Source organism: Anopheles coluzzii, chromosome 3 (assembly GCF_943734685.1).
Source record: "Anopheles coluzzii chromosome 3, AcolN3, whole genome shotgun sequence".
Lineage (NCBI taxonomy): Eukaryota > Metazoa > Arthropoda > Insecta > Diptera > Culicidae > Anopheles > Anopheles coluzzii.
Window position 1 is genome coordinate 18,509,278 of NC_064671.1, and position 24,775 is coordinate 18,534,052.

A 24,775-nucleotide genomic window follows, 5' to 3' on the forward strand; every position below is an offset into this window, starting at 1 on the left:
TTGTCATCTTACATCAACATTTCAAACCTTCCAACAAATCGATTAATATGTGTACATTTTTTGCCTACATAAAAAGTTGTTTTGCTGGACATGTCGCTTTGACGTACGCTCTCTGCTTTCTTTCTCCTTTCTCATGCTCTTTTTCCGACGCTATTCGACCGATGTGCTCCGTTATTCAATCACCTTCCATCGTTCCTTCCCAACTGATCCTTCCTACCAATCCTTGTGCCGTTCATGTGCGTGCTGTATGCTTGCGATTTGTTGCTGGATACTCACACCCCAAACAAAAACCCTCTTTATCCTGTCCTTTTCCTCTCCTATTCTACCATCAATTGCATTGATGTTATGTAATGGATGTTTGAATGTTGTTGGACGTGTGTTGGACGCGGGCCGGATTTGGGGGAACGGTCACCGACCAAAACAACCCCATTACACCCCACAACTACACCCCCATTGGAGCAGCAAGTGTAGCTAATGCCTGTCTCACGCCAACAGCGCCCAACAGCAGTAACCACACGCTGCAGATCGAACCGATGCAGACGCGCCGCCGAAGCGAAGGTGATGCGGCGGGCACGCGCAAGCGCAACGATAGCGGTGGCTCGATGGCGATCAGCAGCACCGCCACCACCACGACGACAACGAGCGGCAGTACCAACCAGAGCGGCCGGCACAACCACCATCACCAACAGCAAGGGCAGCAACAACCAGCGTCCAAGGGCGATCTGCTCGGGGCCGGACTGGACGCACGGATCGCCCGGCGCGTGTCGCTCGACTCGGCGGAGGCGGCCGGCCACGGGCACTACCTCAAGTGCCGGTACCCGCGGTGCGACGCCACCGCCACCCTCGCCGAGGCCCGCAAAACCTTCAAGAGCTGCCACAACTGTTCCCATCTGTACTGCTCGCGCGAGTGCCGCCGGGCGCACTGGGAGCGGCACCGGAAGGCCTGCCTGCACTCGCGGGTGTCCGCCCTGTGCCGGCTGGTGCTGTCCACGTGCAAGGACGACGCGGACACGCTCCGCCACCTGAGCGTGCTCGCGCGCCGGGGCTACTTGTCGCAGGGGCGAGGTGTTGTTAGAATACTGTTCCGCAGCCCGGAGCGGGCCGACTCGTTCATCAAGCAGGGCTTCCAGTGCCTGGGCGAGGTGTCGTACGTGCGCTGGCCGGACCTGCTGCCGGCCGAGATGGGACCGGAGCTGTACTCGGAGCTGCTGAAGCTCAGCACCGAGTACAAGCCCGACTCGAAGATGCTGCTCTACGTCGCGATCTGCGTGGTGTCGGAGGCGCCCGGCAGCGCGACGGCCCCGGTCAAGTGGGAGCGGCAGCTGGTGTCGCGGTGCGCGAAGCTGAAGCTGTGCCGCACGGTCGTGAGCGAGATCGCGAGCGGACCGGGGGCTGGGGAGCGGCCGGGCCCGCGCCCCGATACGGTCGGCGATGTGCTCGTGCTGTCGTTCAACATCCTGTCCAAGACGACGCAGCGGGCCCGGGAGCAGGTGTCGCAGAACGTGCAGACGGTCCTGCGCCAGCGGGGCGTCAATCTGCGCAAACACTACCCGGAGGTGTACCAGCGGCTGGCCACCTTTGTGGAGGGCAGCACCGATCGCTTCCTGCCGGTGACGCTGCACCCCCGGGACACCGCTACCGGGCGGTCGTTCGTGTGCATCGTCATGCCGAACTACGGCGACACGGAGCGGGTCCAGTTTCCGGTGTCGGAAAACGGGGACGATCGGGTCGTGACGGTGGACGTCGGGGCGGATCTGGGGGACGATCTTACCAGCAAGCTTTAATGCAGGAGGGTGTGGGAATGTTCTCTCCAGGGTGGGGAAGAATATGTGAGTAAAGTGTTTTTATTTCGTTACCCATTAACACATACAGGTAAGAGTGCTGCCGAGGGCGCACGCATGGTTGAATATTCAATTTTAGTACACTTTTTAGTACATCTCCTAGTATACGTTTCTGTACACATAGAGAAACGCAGACACACATACATATCCTTAGTATGTCCGAGAGGAGTATGTCCAATATCCAGTTTAGTCCTCTACAGTGCTCCTCGTTCGTGGGAAAGCAATAGGAGGCGTTTGGTTTATAACGAACACTTCCAGGATTGCAATATGCTATGGTTAGTGCGTATTATGTTTGTTGGGCTTTGTTTACACAACGGTAGAGTATGCAAATGATGCTAGATGAGTAAGCTCTCGCTGCGTCAAACAGCTAGAATAAATCCCCAATGCGCCCCTTTAGATAGTAGAACAAAATACCAAAAGTGAATAGTATTAGTACATGGTAATCTTCCTCTCTTTACTAAACGCCAAATAATAACACACCACGTACGACTTTTATACCTGTAGCAGGAGCATTAGGATATTGACATGAACTTCTGTAGCTTAAATGAATATTGCCCTCAAAGAACTACTTTAGTACACTAATTGTACTTAACTCCAACAAAAACTCCAACTAAATCTAAAACAATAATTCCCATTTTCTTCTTCCGCTTAAGTGAGCCATCTAATCTGCCAAGTCTGTTTTAGCTTTGCTGTTTTTTTTTTCTTTCTAATCGTACTTGTCTCTTGTCGTTTGTTATGTCTCTATTGGAGCCCTTTATGAGCATTACTTACTACCCTAGTTACTAAAAAATGCTAAGGGATAATAGAAATTTGATTAAATAATAGTAAAAAGTACACAAAAATAGTGTAAATTGGACAGATGTGGAGAGTGAAAACAAATCAGTATTGGGATCAATTTCCAAAATGTTCATCTACGTGTGTTCTAGTATGATTAGGTGAATGGAAGTTGGAAGCAAAGAGTGTAAAGAGTAGCCAGAGTGGCATTGTCCACCATCTTTGGTATTCTTTGAGCGAGCAATAGCGAACCAATTTATTCAAAATTGATTTTTTTTTCAATGGAGTAATCAATATATTCAATTTTAATTCATTTATACTTCTTCAATAGATGAGAGCGGTTCTGTATGTTAGTTGACTCGTTTTTGGAATACATGGACAGCTAAGCTATCTCTGTCAGTTTCGTTTAAGAACCTCCCAAAAGAGCGTGAAACTCTGGCACGTTTTAACGTTTCAGCATTGCTGGATAAGCTTTTGTTATACTAGTGACTTTCCTTTGCTGTTTGTTAATATCTCAAACTTCTCCTCATCTGCTTATTCACAGAATCCATAGTCGTAAGGCGTTGGAGTCCTTTTTTCCAACATTCTGAAATCTACGTGCAACGAAGAAATCAAGGTTTAAAAGTCTCTAAAATACATAGTCTCACTTTACTCTTTTTTATTCTTGATATCTACATTACAGCGTGGCAATTAGGCAAGATACTTAAGAGCTATGTCATTGTTCACGCCTCAGAACCTTGTTTAAAACGACAGAAGCTTGAAAATGCCCCTGCAAAACGTAATACATTAAAAGGACAGCAAGAGTCGTTGTATTAAGTTCGAGGTTCTTTCTCATAAAAACTCTTTCAATGTTAACTTTAGATATTGAAATACAGTCTTTCCCCGAGTTACGCGACATTCAAGTTACGTGAATTTGAGTTACGCAATTTTTTAATTTTGACAGTTCATAAGTCAAATCAATACAATTTTCGCCAACTATGGTCAAATGCAATATAATTTTAACTATTGTTGAATGTTTGAAATCGCTAAAACCATAGAAATAAATCTAATCTTCTATCTTCATTTCTATTTAGCGTAACGTCCTACGACGACATGCCATGGTCCATTGTTGGCTTGAGCCTATTACTCCACGACGGGCATGTTATTGAGTCGTTAGAGTTGCTGACTATACCACGGAATCACCCCTAATCTTTGAAAGGATTTGTATCAAATTTGTATTATATGTGTAATTTAGGGCTTGAAAGCACTACATGCAATAAAAAATAACCATTTGTCAACAATATTTTGGCTGACAAACGATATATTTGATATACGCGAAAATCTGAGATACGTCTCCGGAACGCATTATTCGTGTAACTCGGGGAAATACTGTATCCAAGATAAGTCGTTCTGAGACATCTAACGACTAAAGATATCTACACACCTTGAATACATCCAAAGACGAGATAATCAGCCTCTAACTGACTTCCTTGTTTCAAGAGGATTAAAGAAGCAAACACCAAAGATCTAGATGATTGTATAATAAACTGAAACAATATGCTACAAAATTACTGGAACGATCCTATTTGACACGAATCTAAATTTATACATTGATTTCAGACAATCCTCCCATTTACTCACACTGCGCACACTTTTCTCTTTAGACCTCTCTCCAGTGCGTAAGAATCGGCTCCTGTTTGAAGTCTCTTGCAAGACGTCTTTAGTTTGATGTTTCATGTTTGATATTAATCTCGTCTATTGATTTAAGCGCTACTGACGACATTGTAAGGCGCACGATCAAGCTCGTACATCGGAACACTCGCATGTATAGAGTAGCGTCGTTTAAGGATGCGTTTGGTTTGGTTTTGTTTTCTCTGCCCACCGTTCCCGGTTTTGCACAACCCTTCATTATTCTCTCGCATTCAAAACAAACATAAACACACTTCCCTAAACGCGATCACTTGCTATTCCAACAACACTTCCCGCACGGCGACCTAAGTAAGTTCCTCTTTCATACAGAGTCCCCAATATCCTCTCGAGAGGGAAACCTCTTCGTAAAGCTTACTCTCTCCAATCAGCCAAGTATTTACTGTGTATAATGTTGTAATGAATTTCATTGCACCTGCGTGGTGGTGTACGGGGTGGACAACTGCCGCACCGAGTCATGGCATGGCGTCTCGCGGTTCAGTCGCTCAGTCGGTAAAGTGGTAACTACACTACAAGCAACCAACAACACAACGTGACCGGCGTGCTTTCGACGTGCAGCAATGGTATGGATGGGAACAGTGCAGCAGCCAGCGTCAGTCGGCGAGGAAGGTAGTGTCAATAGGGTTCGACAAGGAGACACACCAAATACGCCTTGTACGCCTTCGCAACATCACCCCAAATGGACGTTTTCACTGAAAAGAAAGGATTCTATGATGATGTGAGGGAACCATTCAGACGAGGCAATTTAATAGTAATGACATGAGAAGCGCATTGTTCCTTACCAGAAGAAGAAAAAAAACTTTGGACTCCTATATTCCATTTGACATTAGTCGTATTAAGAACAGAGTTCAAAATCTTTTCCTCTAGAAAGCATTTTAAAAATATTAAAGCTATCAAAACAAATATTATAAGTTGAAGATCGAACCAACGGAATAACAAATCAAATCACACACGCTGGACAATAATATCAAAAAAGAGATGAAAAAATTACAAACAAGCTTTTGAAACAAATCATTCAACTCACAGAACAAAACTGAATACTCTTTATTCCCCTTCCTGACCTAAAAGCACCATTGTGTAGCTTTCTCATCTATTTAAACCCTTTAAAACTAGAAACCCTGTGTCTTTAAACCCTTAACAAGAAAAAAACAAGCGAATGAGCCTCGTGTGACTATCTCACTAACATAAAACTTAAGAGCATAAAGCAGGAACAACAACACGAACCAACAAATCTCGCTTCTGCTTCAGCGTTCCATTCAAGTCCAAGCCAAACTAAGATTAAGAGCACTCTGATGCTTACACGTATTAAACGAAGCAAACTAAGCAACGCCAAGATGAATGCTCTTTGACACAGAAACAAAATGCAACCGCCATCATTCGCTTCGCTTTCTCGTTGAATCTGCGGCCGACCCTTAACTTTTGTCACCTTTTTTTCATGTAAAAAGATAATGTGGTTTGATTTCGTGTGAATGTGTGCGTGAAACTGTGCACTCTATCACCATTAACAAGCCAATATTAAATAAATGATAGATGTAAACGAAAGAGAACACTTACCAGAGGTAATTGCGCATTATGCAGTGTGTTAAAATCAATTGAACTAGAGAATGTTGGAAAGGGTTATGTAACAACTCAAAAGCATTTCGAACGGGGGCATATGTTTTTTTTTATTGTTTGTTTTATCTTTTTCATTTTGTTGATAGGGTTAAATTCAAATAATAATTTCACACACAGCTCAGTTGATCGAAAAACTATTATCTAAATGTTTATTTTGTTGGAACGAAATTGAAACAAGAATGCTGAACTAATAATAATAAATAACAAAACTCTTAAGCTAAAGTGTTCCAGGCGAATAATCGTTCAAAACACAAGAAAGCAGAAAAGGGAAAGTAAGCCAATGAGCCCAAAAACAACAACCAATGGAATAGCGCGTACATGTATTTGGATATATTGTATTTTACTATTATGATTATTACTTAATGAATAAGCAAACGGACAAAATATAATACTGTTGTTGAAAGCCCTGTAATTTGTGTGTTTCTTTGTGAAGGTATTTCTGAGATTTTCAAAATACTAGAGTTTATTATTTGGTGGTAAGTAACAATCTAATTGTAATATTCTGTTTCTAAGTCGTCAAAGCTGTAAGGCTGTGACACAGCGTGAAATGTGTGCTCTTTAATTGCATCTCAGCTAATTTTTAGAAGATCTGTAGCCAGAAAATAAGAAATGAATATAATTATAAAACTTAAATGACACCAACAGAACCTGCAATTGTTCCTGATGCTTGCCACCATCACACACACCATAAACTGTGTTGTGGAGTGTTGTGCTATCACATTTATGAGATTATGTTGTGGATTATTTCTGTTGGGCAGTTCAGCCGTTGCATTGATCGTCAATCCATTTCATTGCTCGTCTTGTCGGTTATTTGACAAAGCGGTAGAATATCGTGCCACGGATGTTGTTGTTTAATCCCGCATTTTGCATGACACCTTTCAAGACGATATTGAAAAGCAGACAGAAGAGCGTCACCTTGTCTAAGAACCTATGAGATTCCAACAATCTATGAGATTCCTTTCATGGTGACCTTTGATAGCAAGTTCAACTTTTCAGAAAAGTACGTCTGCTGAATGATGTTTGATAGATTATGATGTTCTATGGAATAGTCTGCCAGTTTGAAGTCGGTGGTGCGTGAGGATTTGGAACTCTCGGTCCTTCAGAAGGTTCTGCCCTTCCACCATTCGATTACCTTTTCATCACATTGTGTAGACATAATTTTAAATAGGCTTTTGGCATTTATAGGCATGGATAAACTATCATCGTCGTTATACTTACGGAATTTGTACGTGTTCAATACCAAAATAAAGTATTCAGAGCATCTTGTTTTGAGTTTATTTACAAGATTTTTGATCCCTCATTCCAAGCTTACTTCATTTCTTTCTTCATAAATTACAACATTAATTAAAATGCAACAGTAATAATCTTTTAAATAAAATTTATTAACTTAACTTATCCTACACCTAATTTAGCGCATACCAAAATATTAGACTCAAAAATTTCAATTGTATTTCATAGGTAATAGCACAAACGTCAAAGTACAAAAATGAATGAATGATTTGTTTAATTTTCGTAAAATATTCTATTCGTTGATAGTTTGCGTTTGAATCAAGTTGCTTAAGAGTTTGAGTCTTATTCATCTTAAAGTACGTATTTATGCTATGTTGTTTAAATGCCATTTGTGATCTCTCTTACCGTCTGGTCTCTATAACTCCCTGTGTAACGATTACATGCTAATGCTAGTCGTAGGATTCTTAAATACCTTTTTCGAATGTAAAAGTAAAGATGATGAAATCTGTAATGTACACAACTCGCCTAACTAGAAAACAATGTTGATCTGTTACTATGAAATTATGTAAAAATGAACATAACAAAAAAATTTAAAAGGTAAAACATGAGTTGAGCGAGCAGTCTCTGTAAACTACAACTATTCTTTATTTTAAGGCCAGAAATTTCAAGCCATAAACAAGAATAGAAAATTCCACCAATGTAGAATCGAACATGCCAACATACTAGTTGAGAGAGGAAAAAAAAACTTCAAATTACAATAAAATATGATTCGGAAGGCTTCGGGACGGTTTGTAAAAAAAACCAATGAACTCATTCAATTGTTTTAATTTTTTTCGCAATCAAGAAGGACACCATATATACCATTATATTATACCACCATTATATCTACCATTATAACCCAAGAGATATTTAAAAACAGATATCGACTTTTCATCATAGATATACTCTTCGATAAACATCTCACAATTACCACTATGATTCAGTTGGAAATGTTTTTGTTAAATTTGTTTTAACTATTAATTTCTACGCCTTGCTTTATCCTTCCGATGTAGCATAATCGCGTTAAGATAGCATCTAGAGTAGGGATGTTTAAGTATTATAAAAAAAATCCATAACAAAACAGATAGGACAACATATATTTCCTCTTTGTATTGATCAGTTTGACTGAATTTGTGCTCAATATTTTACTGTTTTTACGGTCAAATCCATTCCTTTTACGTTATACGTTAGGCTAAATATTTCATTTCCTTTCTTTTTCAATTGGATGTGCATCGAAAACAACTGGGGTAACTGTACCAGTATTCGACAGTGTACCTGTTTTCGGAAGGGTAACTAAAAACGTGTAATAACGCAAAAACACGTTGAAAATTTTCTCAATACATATTTTTTACATAAAGATATGCTCATTTGTTATTCATACACGAAGTTTCACAAAATTTCCTTGCATATTTTTCAAAATATCAAACAAAATGTGCAGAGTTCAACATATTTCGGCAGATTTGCTGTCAGCCAATAGTTTGGCAGGTTTCATTATTAAGAGAACCAGAGCACTTAACAATGAAAATGTGGTTTTTATGAAAGATTCTATGGTTGCAGATTTATACTAGCCCGCTTGGAATATTAAAATCACTAAAAACGAGTAATTATTCACTTTAAATGCTGCCGAAAATAGGTACACGATGAATGTTGATTTTTGACAGATCAATGCTTTGGGCTCCTGCCGAAACTTGAAACAAAAACACAGTTTTGATTTCGTTGAATATTCATTTAAAACTTGAGCAGAACACTACAATGCGTATGTCGACACATAAAGCCACATTTCTTGTATCAAATATCACCAATTTCACTGCAAATTATCCAATAACTTGAGAGAAAAATAATAATTTGTAAGCCAGTCGGAGCCGTACTCTATAGCCGTCAGGCAGTCTCATTTCTCCAATGCCTACTTTGATTGTAACTGTGACTTTGATTAATCAAAGTGACTGTAAAAGTTGCCAGCAAAATGCCCAAATTGGGCAACATAAAATTAATAATTTAAGCACTTTTCAACACTAATCTTAGGGAAAAGAAAGTGTAAAACTGTGTTAAACATTTTTGTGTACCTATTGGCATTAATTAAAACATTTTCCGATCCGTATTCGCGTTGCCGAAAATAGGAGCACAGCCTGCCGAAAATAGGACCAAACTGCCGAAAATAGGAACAAAAACAGTGTTTGCATTTTTATGAATATCGCTAGAAAATGCATTTGAAACGGCAAATAAAAAATAGCACAACATAATACGATAGTTCATCGTCCATAATAATGTCACTTTCAAGAAAAATAATAAACATTAATAAAATCACTAAAAACAAGCAATTATTCACTTTAAATGCTGCCGAAAATAGGTACACGATGAATGTTGATTTTTGACAGATCAATGCTTTGGGCTCCTGCCGAAACTTGAAACAAAAACACAGTTTTGATTTCGTTAAATATTCATTTAAAACTTGAGCAGAACACTACAATGCGTATGTCGACACATAAAGCCACATTTCTTGTATCAAATATCACCAATTTCACTGCAAATTATCCAATAACTTGAGAGAAAAATAATAATTTGTAAGCCAGTCGGAGCCGTACTCTATAGCCGTCAGGCAGTCTCATTTCTCCAATGCCTACTTTGATTGTAACTGTGACTTTGATTAATCAAAGTGACTGTAAAAGTTGCCAGCAAAATGCCCAAATTGGGCAACATAAAATTAATAATTTAAGCACTTTTCAACACTAATCTTAGGGAAAAGAAAGTGTAAAACTGTGTTAAACATTTTTGTGTACCTATTGGCATTAATTAAAACATTTTCCGATCCGTATTCGCGTTGCCGAAAATAGGAGCACAGCCTGCCGAAAATAGGACCAAACTGCCGAAAATAGGAACAAAAACAGTGTTTGCATTTTTATGAATATCGCTAGAAAATGCATTTGAAACGGCAAATAAAAAATAGCACAACATAATACGATAGTTCATCGTCCATAATAATGTCACTTTCAAGAAAAATAATAAACATTGTAAGTGTACGCGCTGTTTTAGTGAAACTGCTGCACTAACCTGCCGAATACTGGTACATTTACCCAGCGTAAAAACATTTTTCTTGTCAGTTTTGATGTGTAGCTGTGTCGAATGTTGAAAGAAACTCAACAATTTCGTGCGCTTTTTGTTCAATAGCAATGCGCCGCAATTTATTCACTTTTTCAATCGAAATTTGTTTGAGTGATGCAAGATGCTTAAATAATACAAGCATGCGTTCTTTTAAACAATACTCTATGATGGAAAACGAGTCCAATTCATTTAGAGGAAGGAAGATGTCAAACTGTCTTTCTTTCAGCATTTTTTCTACCACTTCTTTGAGAAGCTCTTTTCCAATTTGCTCGGTGGACGCACATTCAAGTAAGCACTTTCCATATAGGTTTGTTACATGTAACATCATTTTCAAATTGTTAAAAGCTATTTGTTGTCTTAAAATATTCTTGTCTACTGTAGCATTACATTGAATAAATTTCTTGATAAGTGTAATATTTTCTGTAGCAAAGGTGTAATCTAAGGCACTCCAACCGAACAGTTCATCTTTTACATTAATTGAATCTTCAGACATCTTTTCCAACAACTCGTCGATGATATCTACTTCCTTATACGCAGCTGCCAAGTGTAATGGTAAACGTCCAACCGCATCTTTCTGATTGACGGCAGTAGGATTGTTGGAAAATATATCACGTACATGTTGTTCAGATTGATCGAGTATAGCCATGTGTAGTTCACATTCATGACTTTCCCGTAAAACCATTCTATCAAAATAGTCTCGCGTGAAAAGAAAATCGTCAATCAAATATGATGTCGATCGGAAAAAGGATACTTTCTTGAATCTATCCTTGTGATCGAATAGCCAACAAGCTGCAAAGTACTCTTTAAATATTATATGGCAAAACTGAGGATCACTACCACGCACTCCTTGTATTATTCCCGTGAGCTCTGAAGCCTTAACAATGTCTTCAAAGCATTGCTCACCATCCTGTAGTTCCTCGGGCGTTAAAAGGTTATCTCTCGGTGGTTTATCAAACAAAGCAAACATTGCCATCAAACAGACCTGTCGTTTGTTCAGAATATTCTTATATTGTCCGTGTTGATTCCAAGATAAAGTAACAGCGAGGCAACCAAACACGTCTGGATCAAACATTCTTGTCAAAACATCAAACTCTTCCATTTTACAAGTATTCTGAAAATAATGAAATGCCATAGTTTTCCAATCATCCATTCTAAACTTCTTATTGAAGGCAGCGTAATGAAATGCATTCCAACCGTTTACCGAATTTGCAACTGACGGATCAAATCCTTTTGCAATCAAGCAGGGCAACATGAAAAAGCATCCTTTTTCAATGGTCCAATGAAGAAGATTTCTCCCTTCAGCGTCGATACTGTGCAGATCAGATGATTGATCCAGGAGATATTTGAATGCAAACATCGATTTCTTATGACAAATATGATCATTTTTCGGTAACAATCGCATAATGTTCCGAATAAGCTCGTTACAGACGATTGCGTTGGTTTTTCGAACAATGTATTTGAGTACCTTGATGTTTCCTTCCGATACTGCACAAGAAAGAAGAGTTTCGATTACATTCTCTTCAACGAGACGGTCATCTCTATCAATCATTAGTGACCTTTCGTTGTTTTGAATACAGCAGGTAGACGGATACTCTATTTCACCAATGAAAGGAACGTCACAATCAACTTCAGCATCACAGTGCATGCCTTCCATGTCTTCCACTGTGTGAATATTTTGTTTCAAGCATAGATGTTGAAAGACTTCTATAAATGCTTCCATATTTGTTCTTTTAATGACACATTGAATAATCTCAATGATTGTTTCATTCGCAACTTCTTTCCTAAGAGTACCTTTAAACTCACTCACTAAAATCGTTGCAATATCGAATGCTCGATACTTAAGTGCTTCCTGAAACAACTCAATGAATTTGTTTTCTGGAATGCTCTTTCGTGATTTAAATACAATTTGTTCGAACAATCCATACATATTCCGTTTAATGATTGACTTCACAACCGATGAGTGCTTCAGATCATCCAAGGGCGCAAATATATCAAGTCGTTTCGCATTAAGCAAATACTCTACCACTCTTCGGTGAAAGCTTTCCGCGGTCATTTTGGTATGTTCATGTGCCTCTAAACTTTCGCCACAGAAATGTGCATGATCCAATAAACTACTCAAATTGTTCGAAAGTGTTTGTTCAAACAAAGTATTCTCATCAACTGTCGCCTGATGCTCTAAAAGAGTGTTGATGAAGCTCTCATGATGATAGGCAAAAGCGTAATCTAAGGCACTCCAACCGAACAGTTCATCTTTCACATTGATTGAATCTTCAGACATCTTTTCCAACAACTGGTCGATGACATCTACTCTTTTATTCACAGCAGCCAAATGTAATGGTAAACGTCTAAAAGCATCTTTCTCGTTGATAGCAGCAAGATTGTTGGAAAGTATATCCCGTACCTGTTGTGATGATCGATTGAGTATAGCCATGTGTAGTTCACATCCATGACTTTCCCATAAAACCATTATTTCGAAATAGTTTCGTATTTTAAGAAAATCGTCAATCCAATATGATGTCGACCGGAAAAAGGATACTTTCTTGAATCGATCCTTGTGATTGAACAGCCAACAAGCTGCAAAATACTTCACAAAACTTAAATGACAAAATTGAGGAACACTATCTCGCACTCCTTGTATTATTCCCGTGAGCTCTGAAGCCTGAGCAATCACCTGTAAGCATTGCTCACCATCCCGTAGTTCAACGAGTGATAAAAGGTTATCTCTCGTGGGTTTATCAAACAAAACAAACATTGCCATCAAACAGACCTGTCGTTTGTTCAGAATATTTTCATATTGTCTGTGTTGATTAGGAAAAACAGTCACAGCGAGGCATCCAAACACGTCTGGATCAAACTTTGTTGTAAAAATATCAAACACTTTCATTTTACATGTTTCCATAAAATATTTAAATACCATAGTTTTCCAATCATTCGTTGTAAACCTCCTATTGAAGGCAGCGAAATGAAATGCATTCCATCCGTTTGCTGAATTTGCAACTGACGGATCAAATCCTTTGGCAATCAAGCAGGGCAACATGAAAAAGCATCCTTTTTCAATGGTCCAATGAAGAAGATTTCTCCCTTCAGCGTCGATACTGTGCAGATCAGATGATTGATCCAGGAGATATTTGAATGCAAACATCGATTTCTTATGACAAATATGATCATTTTTCGGTAACAATCGCATAATGTTCCGAATAAGCTCGTTACAGACGATTGCGTTGGTTTTTCGAACAATGTATTTGAGTACCTTGATGTTTCCTTCCGATACTGCACAAGAAAGAAGAGTTTCGATTACATTCTCTTCAACGAGACGGTCATCTCTATCAATCATTAGTGACCTTTCGTTGTTTTGAATACAGCAGGTAGACGGATACTCTATTTCACCAATGGAAGGAACGTCACAATCATCTTCAGCATCACAGTGCATGCCTTCCATGTCTTCCACTGTGTGAATATTTTGTTTCAAGCATAGATGTTGAAAGAGTTCTATAAATGCTTCCATATTTGTTCTTTTAATGACACATTGAATAATCTCAATGATTGTTTTATTCGCAACTTCTTTCGGAAGAGCAACTTTAAACTCACTCACTATGATCATTGCAATATCGAATGATTGATAATAACACGCTTCTTGAAACAACTCAGTGAATTTGTCTTCTGGAATCTTCTCTCGAGATTGTAATACAATTGGTTCGAATAATCGATACAAATTCTGGTGAATGATTGGCTTCACAACCGATGAGTGCTGTGGATCATCCAGGGGCGCAAATATGTCAAGCCGTTTTTCATTAAGCAAATATCTTACCACTCTTCGTTGAAAGCTTTCCGCGGTCATTTTGGTTTGTTCATGTGCCTCTAAACTTTCGCCACAGAAATGTACATGATCCAATAAACTGCTCAAATTGTTTGCAATCGTTTGTTCAAACAAAGTATTCTCATCAACTGTCGCCTGATGCTCTAAAAGAGTGTTGATGAAGCTCTCATGATGATAAGCATAAGCATAATCTAAGGCAGTCCAACCGAACAGCTCATCTTTCACATTGATTGAATCTGCAGGCATCTTTTCCAACAACCCGTCGATTATCTCTACCCCTTCATCCACAGAAGCCAAGTGTAATGGTAGACGTCCAACTGCATCTTTCTCGTTGATAGCAGCAAGATTGTTGGAAAGTATATCCCGTACCTGTTGTGATGATCGATTGAGTATAGCCATGTGTAGTTCACATCCATGACTTTCCCGTAAAATCATTCTATCGAAATAGTATCGCATTTGAAGAAAATCGTCCTTCCAATATGACGTCGATCGGAAAAAAGATGCTTTCTTGAATTGATCCTTGTGATCGAATAGCCAACAAGCTGCAAAGTACTCCGCAAATATTCCATGACAGAATTGAATTTTTCCCTTGTTTTTATGTACTATTCCCGTGAGCTCTGAAGCCTGAGCAATCACCTGTAAGCATTGCTCACCATCCCGTAGTTCATCGAGCGATAAAATGTCATCTCTCGTGGGTTTATCAAACAAAACAAACATTGCCATCAAACAGACCTGTCGTTTGTTCGGAATATTCTTATATTGTCTGTGTTGATTCGGAGAAACAGTCACAGCGAGGCAACCAAACACGTCTGGATCAAACATTCTTGTCAAAACATCAAACAAATTCATTTTACAAGTTTTCTGAAAATAATTCAATGCTCTAGTTTTCCAACCATCCGTTGCAAAGTTTTTATTGAAGGCAGCATAATGAAATGCATTCCATCCGTTTGCTGAATTTGCAACTGACGGATCAAATCCTTTAGCAATCAAGCATGGCAACATGAAAAAGCATCCATGTTTAGTGGTCCAATGAAGAAGATTTCTCCCTTCATCGTCGATACCGAGCAAATCCGATGATTGATCCAGGAGATATTTGAATGCAAACATCGATTTCTTATGACAAACATGCTTATATTTCGGTAACAATCGCATAACGTTCCGAATAAGCTCATTACAGACGATTGTGTTGGTTTTTCGAACAATGTATTTGAGTACCTCAATGTTTCCTACCGATACTGCACAAGTAAGAAGAGTTTCGATTACATTCTGTTCAACGAGACGGCCATCTCTATCAGTCATTAGTGGCCTTTCGTTGTTTTGTATACAGCAGGTAGACGGATACTCTATTTCACCAATGGAAGGAACGTCACAATCATCTTCAGCATCACAGTGCATGCCTTCCATGTCTTCCACTGTGTGAATATTTTGTTTCAAGCATAGATGTTGAAAGAGTTCTATAAATGCTTCCATATTTGTTCTTTTAATGACACATTGAATAATCTCAATGATTGTTTTATTCGCAACTTCTTTCGGAAGAGCAACTTTAAACTCACTCACTATGATCATTGCAATATCGAATGATTGATAATAACACGCTTCTTGAAACAACTCAGTGAATTTGTCTTCTGGAATCTTCTCTCGAGATTGTAATACAATTGGTTCGAATAATCGATACAAATTCTGGTGAATGATTGGCTTCACAACCGATGAGTGCTGTGGATCATCCAGGGGCGCAAATATGTCAAGCCGTTTTTCATTAAGCAAATATCTTACCACTCTTCGTTGAAAGCTTTCCGCGGTCATTTTGGTTTGTTCATGTGCCTCTAAACTTTCGCCACAGAAATGTACATGATCCAATAAACTGCTCAAATTGTTTGCAATCGTTTGTTCAAACAAAGTATTCTCATCAACTGTCGCCTGATGCTCTAAAAGAGTGTTGATGAAGCTCTCATGATGATAAGCATAAGCATAATCTAAGGCAGTCCAACCGAACAGCTCATCTTTCACATTGATTGAATCTGCAGGCATCTTTTCCAACAACCCGTCGATTATCTCTACCCCTTCATCCACAGAAGCCAAGTGTAATGGTAGACGTCCAACTGCATCTTTCTCGTTGATAGCAGCAAGATTGTTGGAAAGTATATCCCGTACCTGTTGTGATGATCGATTGAGTATAGCCATGTGTAGTTCACATCCATGACTTTCCCGTAAAATCATTCTATCGAAATAGTATCGCATTTGAAGAAAATCGTCCTTCCAATATGACGTCGATCGGAAAAAAGATGCTTTCTTGAATTGATCCTTGTGATCGAATAGCCAACAAGCTGCAAAGTACTCCGCAAATATTCCATGACAGAATTGAATTTTTCCCTTGTTTTTATGTATTATTCCCGTGAGCTCTGAAGCCTGAGCAATCGCCTGTAAGCATTGCTCACCTTCCCGTAGTTCATCGAGCGATAAAATGTCATCTCTCGTGGGTTTATCAAACAAAACAAACATTGCCATCAAACAGACCTGTCGTTTGTTCAGAATATTTTCATATTGTCTGTGTTGATTAGGAAAAACAGTCACAGCGAGGCATCCAAACACGTCTGGATCAAACTTTGTTGTAAAAATATCAAACACTTTCATTTTACATGTTTCCATAAAATATTTAAATACCATAGTTTTCCAATCATTCGTTGTAAACCTCCTATTGAAGGCAGCGAAATGAAATGCATTCCATCCGTTTGCTGAATTTGCCACTGACGGATCAAATCCTTTGGCAATCAAGCAGGGCAACATGAAAAAGCATCCATGTTCAATGGTCCAATGAAGAAGATTTCCCCCTTCATCGTCGATACTGTGCAGATCGGATGATTGATCCAGGAGATATTTGAATGCAAACATCGATTTCTTATGACAAATATGATCATTTTTCGGTAACAATCGCATAATGTTCCGAATAAGCTCGTTACAGACGATTGCGTTGGTTTTTCGAACAATGTATTTGAGTACCTCAATGTTTCCTACCGATACTGCACAAGTAAGAAGAGTTTCGATTACATTCTGTTCAACGAGACGGCCATCTCTATCAGTCATTAGCGACCTTTGGTTGTTTTGTATACAGCAGGTAGAGGGATACTCATTCACGTTCATGGATGGAACGTCACAATCAACTTCAGCATCACGGTTCATCTCTTCCTTGTCTTCCACTGTGTGAATATTTTGTTCCAAGCATAGATGACGAAAGAGTTCTTTAAATGCTTCCATATTTGTTCTTTTAATGACACATTGAATAATCTCAATGATTGTTTCATTCGCAACTTCTTTCCTAAGAGTACCTTTAAACTCACTCACTAAAATCGTTGCAATATCGAATGCTCGATACTTAAGTGCTTCCTGAAACAACTCAATGAATTTGTTTTCTGGAATGCTCTTTCGTGATTTAAATACAATTTGTTCGAACAATCCATACATATTCCGTTTAATGATTGACTTCACAACCGATGAGTGCTTCAGATCATCCAGGGGCGCAAATATGTCAAGTCGGTTTTCGTCAAGCAAATACCTTACCACTCTTCGGTGAAAGCTTTCCGCGGTCATTTTGGTATGTTCATGTGCCTCTAAACTTTCGCCACAGAAATGTACATGATCCAATAAACTGCTCAAATTGTTTGCAATCGTTTGTTCAAACAAAGTATTCTCATCAACTGTCGCCTGATGCTCTAAAAGAGTGTTGATGAAGCTCTCATGATGATAGGCAAAAGCGTAATCTAAGGCACTCCAACCGAACAGTTCATCTTTCACATTGATTGAATCTGCAGACATCTTTTCCAACAACTCGTCGATGACATCTATTCCTTTATCCACAGCAGCCAAGTGTAATGGTAAACGTCCAACTGCATCTTTCTGATTGACGGCAGTAGGATTATTGGAAAGTATATCACGTACCTGTTGTGATGATCGATTGAGTATAGCCATGTGTAGTTCACATCCATGACTTTCCCGTAAAATCATTCTATCAAAATTGTCTCGCATTAAATGAAAATTGTCTCGCATTAAAAGAAAATTGTCGTTCCAGTATGATGTCGACCGGAAAAAGGATACTTTCTTGAATCGATCCTTGTGATCGAACAGCCAACAAGCTGCAAAATACTTCACAAAACTTAAATGACAAAATTGAGGAACACTATCTCGCACTCCTTGTATTATTCCCGTGAGCTCTGAAGCCTGAGCAATCTCCTGTAAGCATTGCTCACCATCCCGTAGTTCAACGAGTGATAAAAGGTTATCTCTCGTGGGTTTATCAAACAAAACAAACATTGCCATCAAACAAACCTGTCGTTTGTTCAGAATATTTTCATATTGTCTGTGTTGATTAGGAAAAACAGTCACAGCAAGGCATCCAAACACGTCTGGATCAAACATTCTTGTCAAAACATCAAACACTTTCATTTTACATGTTTCCATAAAATATTTAAATACCATAGTTTTCCAATCATTCGTTGTAAACCTCCTATTGAAGGCAGCGAAATGAAATGCATTCCATCCGTTTGCTGAATTTGCAACTGACGGATCAAATCCTTTGGCAATCAAGCAGGGCAACATGAAAAAGCATCCTTTTTCAATGGTCCAATGAAGAAGATTTCTCCCTTCATCATCGATACTGTTTAGATCGGATGATTGATTCAGAAGATATTTGAATGCAGACATTGATTTCTTATGAAAAACATGACCATATTTCGGTAACAATAGCATAATGTTCCGAATAAGCTCGTTCCGGATGATTGTGTTGGTTTTTCGAACAATGTACTTCACCACCTTCATGTTTCCTACCGATACTGCACAAGTAAGAAGAGTTTCGATTACATTCTCTTCAACTAGACGGTCATCTCTATCAATCATTAGTGACCTTTCGTTGTTTTGAATACAGCAGGAAGAGGGATACTCATTCACATTCATGGATGGAACGTCACAATCAACTTCAGCATCACAGTGCATGTCTTCTATGTCTCCCACTGTGTGAATATTTTGTTCCAAGCATAGATGTCGAAAGAGTTCTTTAAATGCTTTCATATTTGTTCTTTTAATGGCACATTTAATAATCTCAATGATTGTTTCATTCGCAACTTCTTTCGGAAGAGCAACTTTAAACTCACTCACTAAAATCGTTGCAATATCGAATGCTTGATAATAACACGCTTCTTGAAACAGCTCAATGAATTTGTGTTCTGGAATCTTCGCTCGTGATTGTAACACCATTTGTTCGAACATTCCATACGACTTCCGTTTAATGATTGACTTCACAACCGATGAATGCTGCAGATCCTCCAGGGGCGCAAATATGTCAAGCCGTTTTTCGTCAAGCAAATACCTTACCACTCTTCGGTGAAAGCTTTCCGCGGTCATTTTGGTATGTTCATGTGCCTCTAAACATTTGCCACATAAATGTGCATGATCCAATAAACTGGTCAAATTGTTTGCAATGGTTTGTTCAAACAAGGCATTCTCATCAACTGTCGCCTGGTGCTCTAAAAGAGTGTTAATGAATCTCTCATGATGATACGCAAAAGCATAATCTAAGGCACTCCAACCGACCAGTTCATCTTTCACATTGATTAAATCTATAGACATCTTTTCCAACAACTTGTCGATGATATTTACTCCTTTATCCACAGCAGCCAAGTGTAATGGTAAACGTCCAACTGCATCTTTCTGATTGACGGCAGTAGGATTATTGGAAAGTATATCACGTACCTGTTGTGATGATCGATTGAGTATAGCCATGTGTAGTTCACATCCATGACTTTCCCGTAAAACCATTCTATCGAAAAAGTCTCTTATTAAAAGAAAATTGTTCGTCCAGTATGATATCGACCGGAATAAGGATACATTCTTGAATCGATTCTTGTGATCGAATAGCCAACAAGCTGCAAAGTACTCCGCAAATATTCTATGACAAAACTGAGGAATACCATCTCGAACACCTAGGACGATTCCAGCTTTTTCACATTCCTGAGTTATTTCCTGAATGTATGAAAATGCATTAAGTTTATTTTGTTGTGATAATATAATTTCCCTCTCCTCTTCATCAAATATGACAAGAATGGCTAGTAGCCCTAATCTTTGTTTGCGCCGTATGTTTGTTTCTGAATTATTTTGTATATTTACAGGAATAAGTGACGCTGAGTCAGTTGTGCCACATTTATCGGTATTCAATATCCGTAGCTTTTGTTCTACAAAATGTGTTATTACATAAAATTTATCAAAATTCTGTTGGTCTAAAATCGTTTGTTTCACGGTTCGTTGAGATACATCGACACTCTCCTCAAGTATTGGTAGAAGCATCGAACATACCATGTCAAGAAATAATGGTATATGCATTAGTTCTTTCATACATTTAAAACCTTGTATGTACATCACGTACAATAGCTGATAACGGTCGATCTCGTTGCATTCCTTCCAAACAGTTGAGTTACAACTGAGATAGTTGTACATGAACTTTATTTTCTCTTCCCTTAAAAACGGTTGCATCCTATAAATGGCGCAGTTTTGGAACGTTTTCTTTAAATCATCCATGAAATTGTATGGTCTAGAGGAAAGATACAACTCTTTAATTCCAGCAAACAATGCAAGTTTGCCCAAATACGCCATCACAAATTCTTTATAAGTAGGCGCAATTTCATCAAACCCATCAAATAGGATAATAAATTGTTTAGCGTTGAGCTTTTGCTTAAATAATCTCAACTGAGGCATTTGTTCTATTGCCAAGGGCGATTTGTTTGCTTTGCCATCATCGAGCACCACATTTCCTTTAGAAACTGTTAGAAGATTTTCCATTTGTTCGGACTGCTTTCTAATGTTTTTAACGGATTGAATGTTTGCAGTTGTTGTAAATAGAGTTAATTGAAAAAGACGAAATAGGATCCTGATAAGCGTTGTATCATCCATAGATATAAAGTCAGATGTTTGCAATTCATTGAAATCAACAACATAGTTCAAAGAAGTCATTCGAATCACACACAAAGAAGGATCGTTACGAGATAACTCCAACGCAAGCCATGTGAAAAAGGTGGTTTTACCACACCCAGCGTCATCCAAAACGATGCGCACTTTGGATTGATCACTAAACATGGAAACCATAGAGCAGTTATATATATTTTTTGAATTAATGATTGTCTTTAACGTTTTCATTTTTTCCCTCGAAGGATTGATTGATCTGTCAAATACTAATTCATCTTTCGAAGACTCTTCGCTGATACTATCACTGTCACTGTTATACGAGGAATCCGACCAAAGAGAATCCCTGTCACTATCAGTGTCATATTGATAACGATAATTAGTATTTGAACTGGTACCATCACTTTCATATGATTCTAGAGTACGTGGAATATACCATGAGCTGATAGTTTGAAAACTCTTTTCATTTATGTTTTCATCCTTCTTATGACCATATCTGTCCAACACTTTACTTAAAAAACTCATCGAATCCTCTTCTCGCACAATCTTATTGAGAGCAATTGATGTTCCAAAAATATACAACTGTTGATATTGCTCGTATAACTGTTCCCTTGACTCCTTTGTAAGATCACTAACAAGTAAACAATCTTCGGACGGATCATCTTCGGCAATTTGCTCAACAACGATGAGTTTCGTTTTATTATCTCTAGAATAATTCCTAATATTGATAATAAGTTCGTTTTCCAATTTTCCAAGAATAGTTATAATAGTGCGAGAAGATAGACCAACGTCAGAAATAAACTTCATCACATCAGAAAGGACAGTACACAAGTTGTCTTTCGATTGACCGTCTGAACAGTCTACAATTAGACAGTTGTAGCCAAGTAGCTCTACCGTTTGTTTCACGATTACTGAACTCATTTTCATGTTAGCTGAGTTACGATATCGATAAATTCTATAGGATGACTCATTAACAAAGTCATACAATTCAAGATTTTCGACAGAGCTCGGTTCTAAAGTGATGGTTGAATACAAATTGTTTTTGGTGTCAAAATATTGATTTGTAATTTTTTGAATTTCACAGTAATTATCGTTTACTTTGAGTTCTTTAAACTTTTTTTTAATGTTTTCCAGATTTATCTTTTCGCGTGGATTTTCTCTCAGAGCCGTAAGAAGCATATAGGAAAAATTTTCAAACTTATCTTTCGTATCATTCACCCAGGCTGGCATTATCTCAAGCGCTTGTTCAAGCAGCTTTTTATCATTTTTGGTGCCACATACTAGCAGAAACTCGTCGAAAAATGTTTCGATAATGGGGTCAACTTTTGCATACGGCTTATTGTTTCGTGAGTTTGACAAAATTTCCTCAAAACTGCTTGCAATCAAAATGATTACTGCTTCTTTGCTTTTATTCTGTTCGTTTGATTTGTCATGTTTATTTTCTAGAAAATGCTGAACTATCGCAATAAAATCTGTACCAGCAGCAATTTGAGGCTGTTCAATAAACTTGTATATGCCTGGGTTGACTTTTTCTACACAAGATGCAATCAAATCACTGAACAGTTGGAAAATAAAACAATTCTCGCCATTGATTTGAAAACCATTTTTAATACAATATGCTAGTGTATTTCCTAACACTTCCAAACTGGCTTTTCTTAGCTCATGTTGTACATCATTGTTTGCTTTGTTAATTACATACAGTTTTCCACCGATTCTGTCAAACAAAGAAAAGGCGCCATAAGTGGTTGGCTGTGCTAATGGTAACATGAACGTAACATCATCACTCAGTGGTGCGTTGGTACACAGAATGTATGTATGTGACGTGCTCGAAATCTGTTCATCCTTGCGGCGGTGATAGTGTTCAAGGTATGACACAAAGTAGGTAGGAATTGAATAGGGACCCTTTGCATAAGGTCCACTAAGTAAATCATGATGTGTGATTGACTTCAACTTTCCTACTGGATCTTTATGTTTAGCTTGAATGTAAACAGTACCTTTGGGTATCATTGCATTTTCGTAGTACAACACTATGTCGTCGAACTTGCCACCATCTTTGTTTTCCATCGTGATTTCAAATTTCGATAGCTTTCGTTCACAGTGTAGGATAAAAGCTCGAAGAAGTATAACCATTCCAAGTTGTAGATGGTAAAACATACCATGATAAGAAGACGCTCCTTTAGCTACTTTATGATTCGATGGTCTTGAGGTGTTGCTCGATGTCGGCATCGAGTCGTTGTTTGCAACAGCGCTATAGTTGGGAGACGATTTTCGACGTTTTGCTTGTGCATCCATGTTTGGTTTTTGGTGTAAATAGAAATAAAATAACCCAAACTATATCTAGTACCAGGTGGATTATAGACCATAATGATGCATTGGGTACCTGGCTCAAATTGACGCTGAATCGATATTGTACAAATAAAATTGAGATTGAGTTGATGCTTTCACAGATGAGTTTAGCTGTAACGAAAGAAATTGTTGATGAAATTTAAAACATATCATATATATGTTATATATCATATCATTCTAACATTTTTTGAGCCACCTAAATCATTCTGAGGTGCTAAGACAGTTTTGATTGATGTGGCCTTGTTATCGTCCTTGTTGAGGTTTTGTTATAAAGAGTATGAGTGTGAATTTTAAAACGTAGCTTTCGTGTCAAATTAACTTCAAATATTGTCCCTGAAAGATACATTGTAAGCAAATCCAATTGTGTAGTGTACTGGAAAATTAATATATACATGGGAATGTGTGTATTATTTTTAGTTATTCACAAAAAGAGAGGTGTTTTTACAGTTATGTTTTAAAACATTTCCCGGTGGTACAGTCGTCATCTCGTACGACTTAAAAACAAGCCGCTAGATCTAGCGATGATTCGTGCTGTGTGAACGCAAAAATATTAGCGAAACTTTTTTTCACTTGTTTCTGGTGCAAGGAGAACGATTCACGAAGACATATGGCTTTTGACAACGTACGTATTAGATTACGCCTTAAAATGTTACGTTATGGTTATATATGTAGTCCGGTTGCCTGCAATTCAACAAAATAATTCCTAAAACAAGGGTGCACAAAGAAATGCACAATATACAACCGTTACAGCAAGGTTCGGAAACGATCTAAAAACTACCGTTATGATTCAAATTACAGACAGCTTCAAATTCCGGACATTTCGCATGATTTTGTAGAATATCTTCATAATATGTTCCTGGACAGGCTGCTTTTTCATTTTAGATGTTTGCCATGATGTAGTAGAATAAATTAAAAATGAATTCCACCCCTAGTAGGCCCTGATGCGACAGTAAATAAATATTTTCTTTCGGTCAGTTAATCACCAGAGGCATTTTTAGCAGCTTTGCTTCAAGCCCACGTCAGTGTTATTTCTTGGATAATTCCTATTTATCGCGACCACGTGCATTGAAATAAATAAGAAGCTATTTTGGAAGTAGTTATCAACGTGAAAACAGAAGTGTTTCACCATATTGTGCTCTAAATTTCATTTAAACACGAATTTAATGCTGTCCGGAAACGAAAACGAAGCAAGATTTTTTATCTTGTTTTTAATTCCGAACAGCCGAAGCGCATTGTGATTTATTGCATAAAAAATGTTTTTAAACAGTGATAATAATAAGAAAACAATGATGTTTGAAGATTTTTGTGAAAAATGCATTGATGGTCGTAAGGGAAAGACCGTCAATTTGCGTAGCAGTACTTTGGTTGTATTCATATACGAGTACAA

The 24,775-nt window shown here is 38.3% G+C and overlaps 2 protein-coding genes across 14 annotated transcripts in view; one reads left to right on the plus strand and one right to left on the minus strand.

Annotated features, from left to right (window-relative positions):
* LOC120958427 (filaggrin) overlaps positions 1–6,327 on the plus strand; it is a 102,758-nt gene extending 96,431 nt beyond the window's left edge. For 7 of the 13 annotated variants that reach the window (XM_040381226.2, XM_040381229.2, XM_040381241.2 and 4 more), the window contains one exon: positions 463–6,327. In XM_040381226.2, the coding sequence (XP_040237160.2) occupies positions 463–1,784 (1,322 nt within the window). In that variant the 3' untranslated portion in view covers positions 1,785–6,327. The remainder of the gene's footprint in view (positions 1–462) is intronic. The other 6 variants (XM_040381227.2, XM_040381230.2, XM_040381228.2 and 3 more) reach the window with 4 other exon arrangements.
* A 5,549-nt stretch (positions 6,328–11,876) lies between these two features.
* On the minus strand, positions 11,877–19,948 carry LOC125907579 (uncharacterized). The gene is made up of 3 exons (XM_049610775.1): positions 19,840–19,948; positions 12,091–12,684; positions 11,877–11,945 (listed from the first exon to the last, which is right to left on the minus strand). Exons 1-3 carry the CDS (start codon positions 19,903–19,905, stop codon positions 11,877–11,879), a joined length of 729 nt encoding a protein of 242 aa, XP_049466732.1. The 5' UTR covers positions 19,906–19,948.
* Positions 19,949–24,775: the final 4,827 nt, after the last annotated feature.

Coding starts and splice junctions, on each gene's coding strand:
- LOC125907579 (XM_049610775.1), bottom strand. CDS start 19,905: ATGGTTTTACGGGAAAGTCATGGATGTGAACTACACATGGCTATACTC. Junction 12,685..19,839: donor TCAATCGATCATCACAACAG/GTACGTGATATA, acceptor TCATCACAACAG/GTACGGGATATACTTTCCAA. Junction 11,946..12,090: donor TCGATATTGCAACGATTTTA/GTGAGTGAGTTT, acceptor ATATTCACACAG/TGGAAGACATGGAAGGCATG.